At 40.0% G+C, this 16,235-nt stretch overlaps 1 protein-coding gene across 9 annotated transcripts; it reads left to right on the plus strand.

Moving 5' to 3' along the window:
* The first annotated feature begins 618 nt into the window (after nucleotides 1–618).
* LOC141443967 (probable pseudouridine-5'-phosphatase) lies at nucleotides 619–15,285 on the plus strand. 9 transcript variants are annotated; one of them, XR_012453103.1, is made up of 8 exons: nucleotides 623–864; nucleotides 2,548–2,630; nucleotides 3,262–3,397; nucleotides 5,180–5,310; nucleotides 8,707–8,812; nucleotides 11,322–11,381; nucleotides 13,235–13,315; nucleotides 14,660–14,692. XR_012453103.1 is itself a non-coding variant. In XM_074109406.1 (8 exons), exons 1-8 carry the CDS (start codon nucleotides 780–782, stop codon nucleotides 14,669–14,671), a joined length of 678 nt encoding a protein of 225 aa, XP_073965507.1. In that variant the 5' UTR covers nucleotides 624–779; the 3' UTR covers nucleotides 14,672–14,755. The 9 variants fall into 9 exon arrangements, 8 of the variants coding, with proteins under 8 accessions (XP_073965502.1, XP_073965508.1, XP_073965507.1 ...); XM_074109406.1 differs by having other exon boundaries at nucleotides 624–864; nucleotides 13,251–13,315; nucleotides 14,660–14,755; XM_074109404.1 differs by having other exon boundaries at nucleotides 625–864; nucleotides 8,729–8,805; nucleotides 14,660–14,846.
* Nucleotides 15,286–16,235: the final 950 nt, after the last annotated feature.

Raw genomic sequence — 16,235 nt, forward strand, 5'->3', positions numbered from 1 at the left:
GACATCTATTGACGAGTAGAACAAACCTTGAAGTACTTATTTTACTACTCACCGCTAGAGGGCGAATCTTAAAGAACATTTTTATCCAACTTCTAAAAAGGAGGAGGTTCTCAATTCGACTGCATGTTTTAACTTACTTCAAATAACCCTGCTTCGGGCAGTCGGGTAAAAAGAAGATTCTCAATTCAACTATTATGTTTTTTTTGTATGTTTGTTTATTTTTACAAAGGGTAAAAACGGAAACTATTACTAAGACTTCGCTGTCCGTCCGTCTGTCACCAGGCTGTATCTCATGAACCGTGATAGTTAGACAGTTGAAATTTTCACATATGATGGTCCTTGGTACCAGTTTGAAGTCGGTGCCCCAGCAGTGCTAGGGTCAGCACAAGCATTAAAAGAAGGCCATCAGGTAGATGACTATATAGGTCTCCTCCTGCTGGCTAGTGTTGAGGCACCGACTTCAAACTGTTACCTAGATTAGGTTTAAATAAAAAGGTTTATTATGTTTTGTCTTTTCGGAGGTAATTAAAAAGTTTTATTGTTGTTTTATTTACGTCGCGGCAGAAATGTGACTTAGGGATTTCGTCCAAGCAGCAAAACGCAGGTGACATTTTAAGAAAAATAATTAAAAATATTCAGAGCAGTGCTGCCAACATTTTAGCACGTCATATTGGATTGTCAAAAGTTTTGGTTGAAATAATTCAAATTTGTTGTTTCCCTATAATGATTCAGTATGTGTCGGCAAAATTTATTTGTTTTATACGCGTTTCGCGTGTGCTATGATCCCGGGAGGAAAATCCTTCTGCACAAGACACTATAAGAAAGTGACACACTGTTTATTCGACTTGGATGGGACTCTTTTAGGTAAATATCCCATTTCGTAACCTACTTGAGCAAAATCGAGCGGTGTTCACCTTCACCGTATTTGTTGTGGTTTCATGGTCCATTACCTTAGCCGATGATGTCCAATCGGGCAATCGCTCTCGGATCATGAGAAGTCTACGACAGTGAAGCAAAAAGCTGTATTCTACATTTATTCACAACTCGAAAGTTTCCAAAACTTCTGTTTTAGGAAGATCTTTTATTTCTAGTCACAAGTATTACAACCTTCGTAAAACAAACCAATACTACTAGTAAAAATCTGGGTATTACAAGTAGATAAAATAAATATACCTAAAACAGTACATACCTACCTATTAAATTTTTGACGGCTTAAGATTAATTTGAACTGTAATGTCCCATCTACTCGTATTTAAAATTAAGCACTGTTTTACACCATTTTCGTACCTTAGGTAGGTACCTATAGCATTTTCATGTGATGTCAATTTAAAAATCGGTGCCTTGGACGCATTTAGCAAGGTTTTACAGTCAACGGGCCGTTACGAGCGTAACGATATGGGATGGGCTTATATTCAACAGTGGACGTCCTACGGCTAATATTATGACGAGGTATTTCCTGATTCAATTAATTAGCAAAAGTTTCGTATAGGTAAATTGTATTCAGTATTTTAAAGGCGAAAGCAAAAAGACAACTTACCCAAATCTATACACTTTTTAACCCCCGACGCAAAAAGAGGGGTGTTATAAGTTTTTAACATTTCTAAGTTGGTTAGTGCTATCTCATTCTCACGTTGCGTTTGGTGGTCTTGACTGAACGTCTGGACACACTCCTGCTATTGTTATCTAAATTTTTAAAATAGGTTTTTTTAAATGATAGAATCTTAGTACATTAAGCATCAAAAGTAGCAACCTGTTCGTCCTTTGTCGTTTTACAGCCACGTAGTTACTAAACGCTATGCAAGAGTGTCAATGTGTCAATGCGACGGAGTAAAAAAATGATCCGTTACTTTTGATGCTGACAGTATCTACAGTACCTACCTAGGGATGTTCAGTCAAACATAAGTTTTGGGTAAAATAATCAATTATGATACGCTTTTTTTTGCTGACTGTACTTTTTGTTGACTGTACTTGTTTGTCACTCAAACTACATTTGCATACCAAATTTCAAGTCGATGACATTAACCGTTGAAGAGTTCCGTCCTGTGGATGTTCCTGGCCGGACTACCAGGATTTCACTACCAGATACAATAGTATTGTCATGCAATTTACATAAGTATACCAAATTTCAACTCAATCCAACCACTGGAAGTTGGTCGAATTTAACATGCAAGATTTGATTACAGACAGACAGACAGAGGCAGACAGACAACGGGACAGGTGAAACTAAAGAAAAGCTTGTAAAAATTACCAACCATCATTAAGCCAACTAACAATTTAAAAACACCTTGTACGAAGTATAAACAATTCAATGAAGTAGTTACTTTGTTCGCCCGTGACCTACGATAGCTGCGTCCATGCAATACATTTGTGTTCATGCAGCTCCGCCGCCTTCACACACAAATCACACAAACCCAACTATCACCACCACTCTCGTTTCGAACACAATCAGAGTTCATCCTCAGAGCACCAAAACCGTTCCATGACCAGATGTAGACTCAAACCTTGTACAAGCATGACGATGAAGGGTCCTTGCCCCTGCTGTTACAGATTCCGAAGTGATGTACCACACAATGATTGGACAGATCTGTGAGAAATACGGGAAGTCTTACTCCAAGGATAATGCAGTGCAGGTAAACAATTTTTCATAATATTATTTTAAAATACGTAGGTAAGTACAAATAAAATCGCTCTAATACACGTAACTGTAAGGCGGTAATGAGGAGCGGAGATGCGCTGTCTGTGTGTCTGTCTGTGGCACCGTAGCTCTTAAACGGGTGGACCGATTTGAATGCGGTTTTTTTTATTCATGAACCAATACAACGTTTCATCTATCTATCCTCGCACAGCACCCATTGGAAACAGCTGAGCAGAGCGGGACTATTAGGTAAATGAATCGTTTCCTACGTAAATCTTTGAGTAGCAGAACTGTACCCATAGTGTAAGTTTTCGGTTACAAAATACGTCTCGATCGCGTTCGCATTAAAATCTCAATTTGTATGGAAACACGAACATCGCAAGCGTTCCGCTAGAGGCGCTGTTCGTGTTTGCATACAAATTGAGATTTTAACGCGAACGCGATCGAGACGTATTTTGTAACCGAAAACTTACACTAAGGGCACTGGCCCTTTACTACGAAGGGCTGAAACTTCGTATCTTGCCGTCCCGCTCACGCTTATATTCAACACGAGAGTGAGAGAGACGGTATGATGCGAACTTCGATTTTCGAATTTCGTAGCTCCCCTGACGTTTTTTCACCGGCAGATATTCGGCATGACAGACCGCGAGGTGAGCGAGGAGGTGTGTGCTCGCACGCGCCTGCCGCTCTCCGTGGACGAGTTCGAGCGACAGTTGCTTGACCTGGCCAGGAACAAGCTGCCCATCGCGCCGGAGAAACCTGGTCAGTTACTGGCGGAATACTAAATAGACATCATTTGACCTAGTCTCAAAGTAAACAAAGCTTGTGTCATAGATAAACATATTTACTTAGATAGATAGGTGCATGCATACTTAACCTCGTAAGACCCACGTCAAATAATGATCAATAGAATTTCAAACTTAATGTCAATTAGTGAAGTTGACATTAGCTTTGACGTATGTCCTAAATTTAGGACGTTGCGCCTTACGAGGTTAAAATTAAATATAGGTACATTAAACACCCAAGACTGGAGAGCGGACATTCGTATTTTTAACCCCCGACGCAAAAAGAGGGGTGTTATAAATTTGACCGATATGTGTGTCTGTATGTCTGTGTGTGTGTGTGTGTCTGCTGTGGCACCGTAGCTCTTAAACGGGTGAACCGTTTTGAATGCGTATTTTTTTATATTTGAAAGCAGGGTTTTTAGCGATCGTTCTTAGACATGTTTTATCAAAATCGGTTCAGCCGTTTATGAGCTACGGTGCCACAGACAGACACACAGACATACAGACACATAGCGGTCAAACTTATAGCACCCCTCTTTTTGCGTCGGGGGTTAATAAAATAAGATAAATGCAGCTACAGAGATCTTAATCAATTTATTTGCTTTAAAAATCTAGTTACAATCTAACTACCTCTGTTATTTGGAGTCAATTATAAATCAAATTGTCCGGACTTTTAAGGTGATGTCAGGATTTTTTTATCAGGATATTATTTCATTGTACTTTATGGCAACTTTATCCGCTTAGGTAGGCTTGATAAGAACCGGCCGCCAGTGCGTCAGAGACTCGTGCGTCCGTCAATGGAAAACTACATAGATATAACTGCTAAATCAACGTTTCCTGTTAGCGAGACGACTGACCTTTAGTACCGTCAACGTCATAAACAAGTGGTCACAATTAATTCAGTGATCCGTTTGCCAAATATTCAACTTTAAACTGCAAATGCAAGTGCATATAATACATACATATACCTATATATTTTGGGGATCTCGGAAACGGCTCCAACGATTTTGATGAAATCTGGTATGTGGGGGTTTTCGGGGATGACAAATTGTTCTAGCTTGGTTTTATCTGTAGGAAAACGCTTATTATCGAGTTTCAGCACGAGCAAAGCTCGGTGGCCCAGGTACTTTTTTTTCGACTGGATGGCACACGAGCAAGTGGGTCTCCTGATGGTAAGAGATCACCAGCGCCCATAAACATCTGCAACACCAGGGGTATTGCAGATGCGTTGCCAACCTAGAGGCTTAAGATGGGATACCTCAAGTGCCAGTAATTTCACCGGCTGTCTTACTCTCCACGCCGAAACACAACAGTGCAAGCACTGCTGCTTCACGGCAGGATTAGCGAGCAAGATGGTGGTAGCAATCCGGGCGGACCTTGCACAAGGTCCTGCCACCTGCAAACCACTATACCTAAACTGAGAAGATTCCGTACACAATACGAAGTCCTTAGAAAAATACTACTTGATTTTTTCGTAATGGCTACGGAACCCTATCTTGGGCGTGTCCGACACGCTCTTAGACAGTTTTTTCTCTGAATCCAATAATTTTTCAGAATTGTTATAAAAAAAACTTAACCTAACCTACAGTTTTCTATAAGGTGAACATATAAAAGTTTCAGAAACATTTACGGTTTCAGTGAGAAAAAATAATGCCACACAATAATTCGAACAAACATTACAGTATGACTTGCGAAAAGTATGCGAACTTTGGCGCGCCCCATACTTTGATTTTGACTAATTTATGTCTGTGTTAATTAGGTGCGGACCGTTTGCTGACGCACCTGTTCGACTACAAGGTCCCAATGGCCCTCGCTACCAACAGCACGGAGCAGTCCGTGAGACTGGTCTCCATCGCGCGCCCGAAACTGTTCGGCATGTTCAACCACATGGTGAGCGTACCATTGGACCTATTAAATCGATCTATATACTACTAAGTGTTTACTTGCGGCTTCGCACGCGTAAATCATTAGATGGGTGAATATTTGGGCGTTTGTACCGCCGCCATTGTTCTCAACACTTTTTTTATCAGATTTCTTAAGAAATAGGTACAAAAAACATCAACATCCGACACATATTGATGAATGTTGACATATGTTGATGTTTGTGGTACCTATTCACCCAGATACAGCAGTTGAGCTGAAATTCCGATAGTTTACAAAATTCCCGTGAGAATTCCTGAAAATTACATCGTGGTTTTCATTGACGATGCATTAAAAAAAAATTAATAACCAAGCATTGAACCGACTATAAAAAACCGTGAAAATAATTTTCTACCAGTCTTTTTTTATGCTTTTTATTGTAAATAATCTAAGATACAATAGTTTAATGTCAACTGCTGGTCACCTTTTACAAAAGGTTGTTTTTCCCGATGCAGAGACGTTCATTATTGAGGAGTCCTGGTGCTTCACCACTTGTTCCATTTCAGCATATGCATTACGATGAGCATAAATTGCTTAGCAACTGTGTTAAAGTAATTGAAATTCAACCCGTAAAATACTCGTTATTGAGTACTCGTAGTAATGGTCAACTGTGGTCTTCATCACCGGTTCCACTTCACCAAATGATGATTTTCAAAAGCAAATGCACGAGTTACTACTAAATATATCCAAATTACCATAGGTGTCCCTACCTCTATCCTGATTCGGTGCTTATAAATAAATAAATATCATGGGACATTGACACCACCAATTGACCTAGTCCCAAACTAAGCAAAGCTTATACTATGGATACTAGGCAACGGATAAACATACTTATATAGATAAATACATATTAAACATCCAAGACCCGAGAACAAACATTCCTATTATTCATACAAATATCTGCCCCGGCTGGGAATCGAACTCAGATCCTCAAGTTTCGTATATAGTCAGGTTCTCTAACCACTTATCCATCCGGTCGTCAATGTCGTTATGGGACCTACTTAATTGAATTGGCTGGATGCGAAGCACTAGGTGGGGGTAATGAAATCTATCTATATGGTGGCCAAAAGTAGAAATAATGTAGGCTCTGTCATCTGTCATACACATATGAATCTGTCATTAACAAAGAAATTTGTTTAGACCTAATTTTAATAATCTATTCAAGCTCGCATTATTGCTTGAATTATTGAACACAGTCTCTGTTTTGTTCTTAATTCCTCTACATCCCGGACATTTCCAGCAGATACCAAAAATTTTCGTTTTGAAACGGTTCGTGGTTGAAATTTGGCATTGAGTGAACTCACAAAACCGGTCTTCAAAATGGTAGTCATTTTGATTTGAAAACGATATTTAATTTAATTTATTACTAGCGATACAAGAACAATTATATATGTTCACTATTATTTGAAAAAAAAACCATTAAAGTAGGTAGCTTTATGTTTTTGTTTTATACAATAGAAGTCCAACTAAACATGAAGTAAACAAACCCTGACATAACCAAAATAAAACACACCTTTTAAATAAATTTTACTTACCTCATTCAATTTTAATGAACTAAAATGAATTCACAACCTTTTGGTTACTCAAACCACGGTATCACAGTTGTACGTGATAGGTTTGATTTTTGTTTTTGTTTTCAAATCGGTTCACAAATGACGGAGTTCTGAGGTAACAAACATAAAATAATAAAAAAATGATGATTAAAAAAAACTGAATTGATAACCTTCTCCTTTTTTTGAAGTCGATTAAAAACTGTTTGTGCGGTGTTTCTAGATGAAGACGTCTCCATTCTTAGAGAATAAGCTGGGTGTACCACAGGGAAGCATACTATTAGGTCCGTTGTTCTTTCTGATTTACATTAAGGAGTTCTCCAAAGTTAATCCACACATAAGCGCTCTCTTTGCATATGACGCTTCTGTTCTTATATTAGGCAAGGGATTAAGCCACGCTGAATATGAGACGTCCATAAACACCACACTAGGAAATATTGTAATGTGGTCGGCTTCTTTGAATCTAAGCATCAATTTGTCAAAAACCAAGTATATCCAATTCAGACCTTATCAAGCTAAAGCAGCCAAGCTTAGTATAAACTATGAAGGCACACCTATAGAAGAGGTAAATACATATAAATTTCTAGGAATTGTTATTGATTCGTTCCTTAACTGGAAACAGCACATAGAGATGGTTAATGGCAGGTTGAGAGGATTTTGTTATGGTTTGCAAATGTTAATAAAAGTTGCGGATACTAAGACAGCATTATCAGCATATTATGGATATGTGTACTCAATTTTAAATTACGGAGTTATCTTCTGGGAACTCAGTCAATGCTCTTTCTACTTTTATCCTGCAGAAAAGGTGTATCAGAATATTTTTTGGGCTGCAGGATGATGAAACATGTCGTCCTATATTTTCTGATCAAGGCTTACTTACTCTGACAAGTATTTACATCCTCCAGTGCTGTCTTTTTATCAAATGCAACCCTGCGGAATTTCAAGTTAAGGATACCACTAGACCAGTAAGAAACAAATATAAGTTAAATTTAAGGGTGCCAGAATCGAAAATGGTCATTGTACGCAAAGGAATGTATTATAATAGCATAAAAATTTTCAACCACCTACCCCAACATATAAAAGTGATGTCCGGAGCAAAATTTAAAACCACATTAAAAAATACAGTTTGAGGGAATATTTTGAATTTAATTTTGATGACAATATTGTGAGTTGTAACTAATCATTATCTTCTAATCATTACCCTAATGTAGTAACATGACTAAGCAATTGTTTATTTATTTGACATTGTAATTAATGCATATATTAGTTCTGTGTCTGCTATTGTATGCTAAAATGGGGCAGATTATGTGCGGCTTACTATCAAACTTTAACAACTTCACCAACGTGTATACCATAATCATTCAATAAAGATATTATTATTATTATAAACCATCCCAAATGACATGATTCTAAGCCCAGAAGTTGTTATTTCGAAAATTTTACTTTTTTTTATTCTACTGTATGGCATACGAGCAAGTGGGTCTCCTGATGGTAAGAGATCACCACCGCCAATGAACATCTGCAACACCAGGGGTATTGCAGATGCGTTGCCAACCTAGAGGCCTAAGATGGGATACCTCAAGTGCCAGTAATTTCACCGGCTGTCTTACTCTCCACGCCGAAACACAACAGTGCAAGCACTGCTGCTTCACGCCAAGATTAGCGAGCAAGATGGTGGTAGCAATCCGGGCGGACCTTGCACAAGGTCCTACCACCTGCACCTTACTGCTGGTTCTGATGGTTTACGCACGTAAAGCCGCGAATAAACACTAGTTAAGGCATGAAGCGGTTTTAGCTTATTGTTGTTTGATTCGAGGTATCATTCTCGGACCCCGAAGTGGACCGCGGCAAGCCGCACCCGGACATCTACCTCGTGGCGGCGAGTCGCTTCCCGGACAAACCCAAGCCCGCACAAGTAGGTAGTAGGTACCTACCGTAACAATTACCAGCCAGAAGTAAGCCAAGTTCAAGCTAACAGAACTGGCGAGCAGCACCGTGTGTATAATTTTACCCGAAGCATTTGGAGCCACTTTTGACCCCCTCATAAGTACCGTCCTACTTCTCTACTACGTTCCTACCGTCTCAACTAAAGTTTCATCATTATTAATGTTATCATCTAGGTACATACATCTATCATCTCTGCTTTTAGAGGGGGGGGGGGGCGCTCGATTTTAATAAAAAATTGCACTTTCAAGTTAAATATTTCGCAAACAAATCACTGAATCGAAAAATCGTCTTAGCAAACCCTAAAATGGTTTTAAAAGACCTATCCAACGATATCCCGCACTATAGGGTTGGATGAGAAAAAAAATCACCCCCACTTTAAGTCTATGGGAGGTACCATATTTTTTTTATTGTACCATTTTGTCGGCATAGCTTACATAACTTAAATATCCGTGCCATATTACAGATTTCTAGCATTGATAGTCCCTGAGCAAAGCCGCGGACGGACGGACAAACAGACAGACAGACATGGCGAAACTATAAGGGGCCATTTCGGCTCCGGAACCCTAAAAAGTTGGAAAACCCCCGACTTTGTCACTTCAAAGTTCAATATCTCAAAAACGGCTGAACCGATTTTGATAAAACACGTCTAAGAACCATCGCTAACTTCTTCCAACTTTTTGTTGGTTAGGTTATTGAATTTCGTAGTAGCCCCCCGACCCCGTTCAAGTTGTTATGCCATATTATTATGCCATTATGGTGATTATGAAATGCCACACATCTATTAATACCATAAGATTCCATGGTTCTATTTTCAACACTGTCCATCCAATACGTATAGCTGGTTCGTTCTAACGTCGGCGTTGGAAAGAGATAGCTGTATCAAATGATGCTATTAATTTACTGTTCATACAGAAGTAGGTATGATGTTGGTTTATTGTTTGTGTATTTTGTTAAGTTGTAGTTATAATTACGTCTTTCCGTAAGTCATCATCATCATCCCAGCCTATATACTTCCCACTGCTGGGCACAGCCCTCCTCTCAGAATGAGAGCGCTTGTGTCGGCTTTCCCACGCGGGCCCAGTGCGGATTGGGAACTTCACACACACGATGTTTCCTTCACCGTAAAGCTCGTGGTAAATTTCTAATGTAAATTTCCGTAAGTAGCTGTCCGTAATTTCGTCTTTGTCCTGCGGGAAATTTTCATTTTCTCGGCATGAAAAATGTCCTCAATCTTGACTTGGGATATTGTAGCTTTCCAACGCGCTAAAAATAAGTTTTTGGCAAAAAAAAACATTTTTAATACGAGCTGCATTGTCATCCAAACTACATTGCGCACCATATTTCAAGTCAATGCCAATAACCGTTGAGGAGTTCAATCCTGCGGAGACGATCCTGGCCGGACTAACATGATGTCACTAGCAAATAATTGTATTGACACTAGATTTACCATATGAATGCCAAATTACAAGTCTACCCACATACCTATATATCAAGAAGGTCTGTGAGTCAACCCGAACATTGGAAGCGCGTAAAATTTTACTTGCAAGATTTCACCCGTAGCTACCGTAAACTGCTTCAACTTTGCCCTCTGGCCCCAACATTGCCCGAGTTGATTTAGAGCCGATAACTTAGCACTCTTATAGGTTTGAAACTTTTATCTGCACGGGAATTATTATTACGGGGGGATAAAAGTTTTAAAACCTAAAGGGTGCTAAGTTTTCGACTCTAAATCGAATCAGGCAATGTTGGGGCCAGAGGGCAAAGTTGTAGCAGTTTACGGTACATGCAATGGCATACATAGGTACATTGCAAGTTAAATAAAAGCAGGGGGGCTACTTGGAAATTTTAAAATCAAAGTTCGTATCGTACCGTCCCTCTTATTCTCGTATTAAATAATACAAGCGTCAGCGGGACAGCAAGATACGAAGTTTGAATTTGCCACTTCGTATTATGCCCAGTAGTAGTTAGTTCGTAGTTAGTTTTGGAACACGAACTTTTATTCGTTGCGTAATCCGACGTTCGCGTTAAGTAAGCCGCTAAGTTATGCAAGATGTGTCAAGTAGCACGCGTGGTTAAGGTCATCATCAAAATTAAAACGTATTGCGGTTGACAACAACAATGTGCCAAGTGTCAAGTGCCAAGAGCGCGTCGGACACGCCCGAAATAGGGTTCCGCAGCCATTACGAAAGAAATAAGTAATATTTTTCTAAGGACTTCGTATTTTATGCTGAATCTTCCATAGTTTAGGTATATTATACCTTGGGCTGCTATTTACTCTTAAACTACTAATAATTCTCAAGCAAACTTAACCGTTTCAGTTTTACTTGAAAGTTTGATATACTGTTGTAGTTGATTTACCTTGCGTAAATTATAGCTATTATAAAATGAGACTATTACAATATGTTTGAAATGGATTAATTACCCTATATCTTTCATTAAATACTACATTCTGCCATGTAATCGGATGTTGTCTGTTTGTCACAGTGCATCGTGTTCGAAGACTCCGAGGTGGGCGTGCAGGCTGCAGTCGCGGCTGGCATGCAGGTGTGTACCCACCCTTACACTACCACCCAGTGGCGTAGCGTAGTTGGGGCATGGAGGGGGGCCGTCCGCCCCGGGCGGCACATTTAGGGGGCGGCAAAATACCATAAAAATTTAACGGTATGTGTGGTGAAGTTCCCAATCCGCACTGGGCCCGTGTGGGAACTACGGCCCAAGTATTCTTCTGAAAGGAGGACTGTGCTCAGCAGTGGGACGTGTACCTACACAAAAAAAATGTCGCACCTACGATTCGGACCGACTACAATGAGTATACCCTAAATAGTGCGGCGAAATTTTCTTCCGCCCGGGCGGCTGATGCCCACGCTACGCCACTGCTATCATCGTACCACTACTCGTACCTACATCTGTAGGTACATAATATATGCCCATCGGGAAAAGTCGGATCACGAACAGGATACGACCGCACCCGAACGAGCAATTCTTGTGTATATATTTCGGGGATCTCGGAACGGCTCCAAAGATTTCGATGAAATTTGGTATACCACGCCTACCACCACTGCCTATTTCTTCTTATTCTCTTTTAAAATATGGCTTTTCTGTCCTAATTAATAGGACAATTTCGCCAGTGTCAAGGTAAACTCTCTTTGAGAGGGACGTTGTACGGTGATTGTAGTTTTTGCAACTTGATAGTAAAATTCCAGAAACCACGTGGAGACAACTTGCGCATTAAAAAATGTCAGACACGAGAGCAATTTATAATTTTGTGATCACCGTTCACTGTTAAGGTTAATCGCCGCATAAAACACTATCAAAGCTATACTTCAACTAGCCAAAGAAACAGAAATAGCAAAATTAGATATTGTCTACATCCGCCATGTTCGAATGCTACAAATCGAATCCACCACTGCCTAAAAGTTCATTACTTAATACTCAGTTTTTACGCATTTTTGAGATACATTTTTTATGCGACGTCTTTACGTTACTTCCGGATTGTGTTCGAATCGCTTAACGGTGTTGTGCGTATACAATTATTGGAATTATACCTTTATTGTTTTTGTGATACTAGTCGTGGCAATGAACTTTTAGGCAAAGTTAGGCGGCGGAAGGTATATGTAGGCGTTTTCGGGTATGAAAAATTGATTTAACTTGGTCTTATCTCTGGGAAAACGCTTGTTATCAAGTTTTAGCCCGAGCGAAGCTCGGTCGCCCAGGTACTTATTATTTTCATATCCATTAATATGGAATTTTATTATTTCGTGTCAAATATCAAAGGCTGCATGATGAGTAGTTGAGTACTGAAACTTTAGAGAGCACGATGAATACGAACTGTGCTGTTATAATTCGATGGAACACCATTATGCAGTACATCTGTACCGTTACCTATCATAATATTTATCTAAGGATTTCGTATTGTGCGCTCGATTTTAATGCAAATTTGCACTTTAGAGTTGAATATTTGTCAAACAGAAGATCACTGAATCGAAAAATCGTCTTGGAACCCCCCAATGGTTTTAAAAGCCTTATTCAACGATACCCCACACTTATAGGGTTAGTCGAGAGAGAAAAATCACCCCCACTTTACGTCTATGGGAGCTACCCTAAATTTTTTTTTTTAATTTAATTTAATTTTACCACTGTCGGCGTGACTGATATGTATATTCATGCCAAATTACAGCTTTCTAGTACTAACGGTCTCTAAGCTTAGCCGCAGACGGACTGACAGGCGGACGGACATGGCGGAACTATAAGGGTTCCCAGTTGACTACGGAACCCTAAAAATGTCTAAGTGACATTACTTTAATTCAATCCATTCGTGCCAGCTCTTATGATCGACCTGTAATAAATGCTTGGTCACTGCGAGTAGCGGCCTCAGTGGAACTCTGCCGTCTTTGCAGTGGGTGGTGCTTGCAGGTGGTGATGGTGCCGGACCCGCGGCTCGGCCGCGAGCGCACCAGGCAGGCCACGCTCGTGCTCAGGTGGGTGCGCACCCTAACGACGACGATCGTCATTATTGGCATTAAGAGAAGTTTCCCTGCCGGCCGCGCGGCCGCGTTAGGTATTCGTTTGGGATATTGCTGTCTTTATCGCTCGTGACATAAGCGCTCGCAGCCGTCCCCCCCATGCTCCCCCATGCCTTCCGCAACGACGTCCGTAATTTATATCGAGATAGCTGTAGGCTTTTCATGATTTGGGCGGTTGAATTTTGGGTTTCGTTGTCCTCATATTATACTAAAAGTTTAGCACAGAAATCAATGATATTTTACAATCAAGATATTCATTATATTTTGTATGCCTGTGGTTTTTTCGATTTTTGTAAAAATGCTTTATTAGTCTGTAATTCTCGTGCAAAGTTGACATCTTTTTTTGTCGACTTTTATTTTGAGCTCCTGTAATTCTGATATTACACATTTATATATTATGAAAATCTGAAAAACCACAGGCATAGATAATTACGTCTAGTCCATACTTACAAAATTTCATATATTTCCGTTGCCTAGTTTTCAAATGAGACCGGGACTGCGATTGTATGGAGAATGGAACGAAGAGACTTCTCTTAAGGTCTCCACACATTACACCGTATCATACCATGACCGTAATAGCAACGTGTCAGGCAAACATATATACTTCTTCGTATTGAAAAGTATGAGACTATGCCCACTAGCATGTTGAGTATTTTTTTATTTTATTTCAAATATGACTTCTGTCCTACTTTAGGACAATTTCGCCAGTGTCGAAGTAAGCTCTCTTTGGGAGCGATGTTGTACGGTGATTGCAGTTTTTGCAACTTGATAGTAAAATTCCAGAAACCACGTGGAGACAACTTGCGCATTAAAAAATGACAGACACGAGAGCAATAAGTATAGAATTTTGAGATTACTGTTCACTGTTAAGGTTAATCGCCGCATAAAACACTATCAAAATTATACTTCAACTAACCAAAGAAACCAGAAATACCAAAATTAGATACGTCTACATCCGCCATGTTCGAATACTACAAATCGAATCCCCATGTGTCGTAACCAACCGTCGCCGTCGCGCATCCGGTGCATGTATGCGTTTGACATTCCGTTTGACACTGTCTGACACGTTCCTATTACTATTACGGTCATGGCATTAGACGGTGTAATGTGTAGAGACCTCTTACTGAAGTTAGTTGAGAAAGAAAGATAAATACGAACTATTCCGACAAAATACGACAGAAAAACATTATTCACTAGAACTGTACGATAATGACTGGATACCTACTTAATCTTTATTACTTACTTTGTTTGTATGAGGTATAAACATTTTCTTTTCCTCAAAAGCTTCTTTGTTCCCAGGTCTTTGCGTGACTTCAAACCGGAGCTGTTCGGTCTTCCGCCCTTCAACGAAGCGCCCCCTTCCACCACGGTGCCCATCCACCACTCCTGACCAAGTGACCATGCACCACTCCTATACTCCGTCCAAGGGAGCGAGCTATAGTACAGGGGGGTACCACGAAATTCGAAAATCGAAGGTCGTATCGTCCCGTCCCTCTCACTCTCGTATAAATAGTATAAGTGTCAAGAGGGACGGAACGACACGAACATCGATTTTCGAATTTCGTAGTAGCCCCGCTGTGTTTGAGTAGGTAAAGTACGCTCGGTTACTTGTATAGCGCAAACCTAAGGGCCAGTACAGACAGACTGCATTCCAACTGCCCACACATATTTCGTTGCAGATCGATTGCAGACGGCACAATTGTGCTCTGACTGCAATTGAATTGTATGTGCAGTCGGCAGTTACGTTGCAATTGGAATGCAGTCTGTCTGTACCGGCCCTAACGCGTTTAAAACGCTACGTCTGTGCGGCACGCGTATTATTTCTACAAGTTGATTTGTTTTAGTTCAAGATGTACTCATGAGTGTCCTTGGAGGTTTTTCGTAAAGGCGATACAGGAAATGTAAATAAATATTGTTGATTTAAATGTTAATAGTTTTTTTTAACCTTAAGATCATTTTTTGTCAAGCACACAGAACCTGTAAGAGCAACGGAAATGATATCACGTGTATTTCTTTCGATAGTGAATATCGCTATATGTTTTTATCATCTTTTTTGTCAATATACACACGTTTTTAGGACTCCGTAGTCCTACTGAACCCTTATAGTTTTACGTTGTCCGTCCGTCTGTCCGCGGTTTAGCTTCGAAACTGCTAGTGAAAAGCTGTGATTTTGCATGAGTATATAATAATAGATATGTTAATTACACCGACAAAGTCATCATCATCATCATCATCATCATCCGAAAGACGCCACTGCTGAACAAAGGTGTCTCCAGAAAGCCACAATGAACGACAACTCGCCACTTGCATCCACCGGTTGCCCGCAACTCTCACGATGTCGTCAGTCAACTTAGTGGGAGGCCTACCAAAGATTCGTCTTTCGGTAAATCCCCCACTGGCCCCCACAAACCCGATAAAATAGACAAAAAAACAAAGTAGTAGGTGCATTTTTTTTTATCCTACTAATATTAAAAATGCGAGTTTGTGTGTGTGTGTGTGTGTGTGTGTGTGTGTGTGTGTGTGTGTGTGTGTGTGTGTGTGTATGTTTGTTACTCCTTCACGCTAAAACGGCTGGACGGATTTAGATGAAATTTGGTGTGTAGAAGCTGGACTTCTGGAATAACACATACTTAGGCTACTTTTTATCCCGATATTCATACGGCATAGTGATAAAATCTCGAAATAACAACCGCTGGGCTTAGAGTCATGTAATTTGGTATGTAGGTAGCTGGACATCTGAAATATCACATACCTAAAGCTACTTTTTTCCCCGATATTCCCACGGATTTTGAAATTTTGGACAGTTGTCTTAACACAACCTCAATGAAGACCACGATATAAATTTTGGGAATTCCCAGGGGAATTTTATAAAATC

Source organism: Choristoneura fumiferana, chromosome 28, assembly GCF_025370935.1.
Source record: "Choristoneura fumiferana chromosome 28, NRCan_CFum_1, whole genome shotgun sequence".
Classification (NCBI taxonomy): domain Eukaryota; kingdom Metazoa; phylum Arthropoda; class Insecta; order Lepidoptera; family Tortricidae; genus Choristoneura; species Choristoneura fumiferana.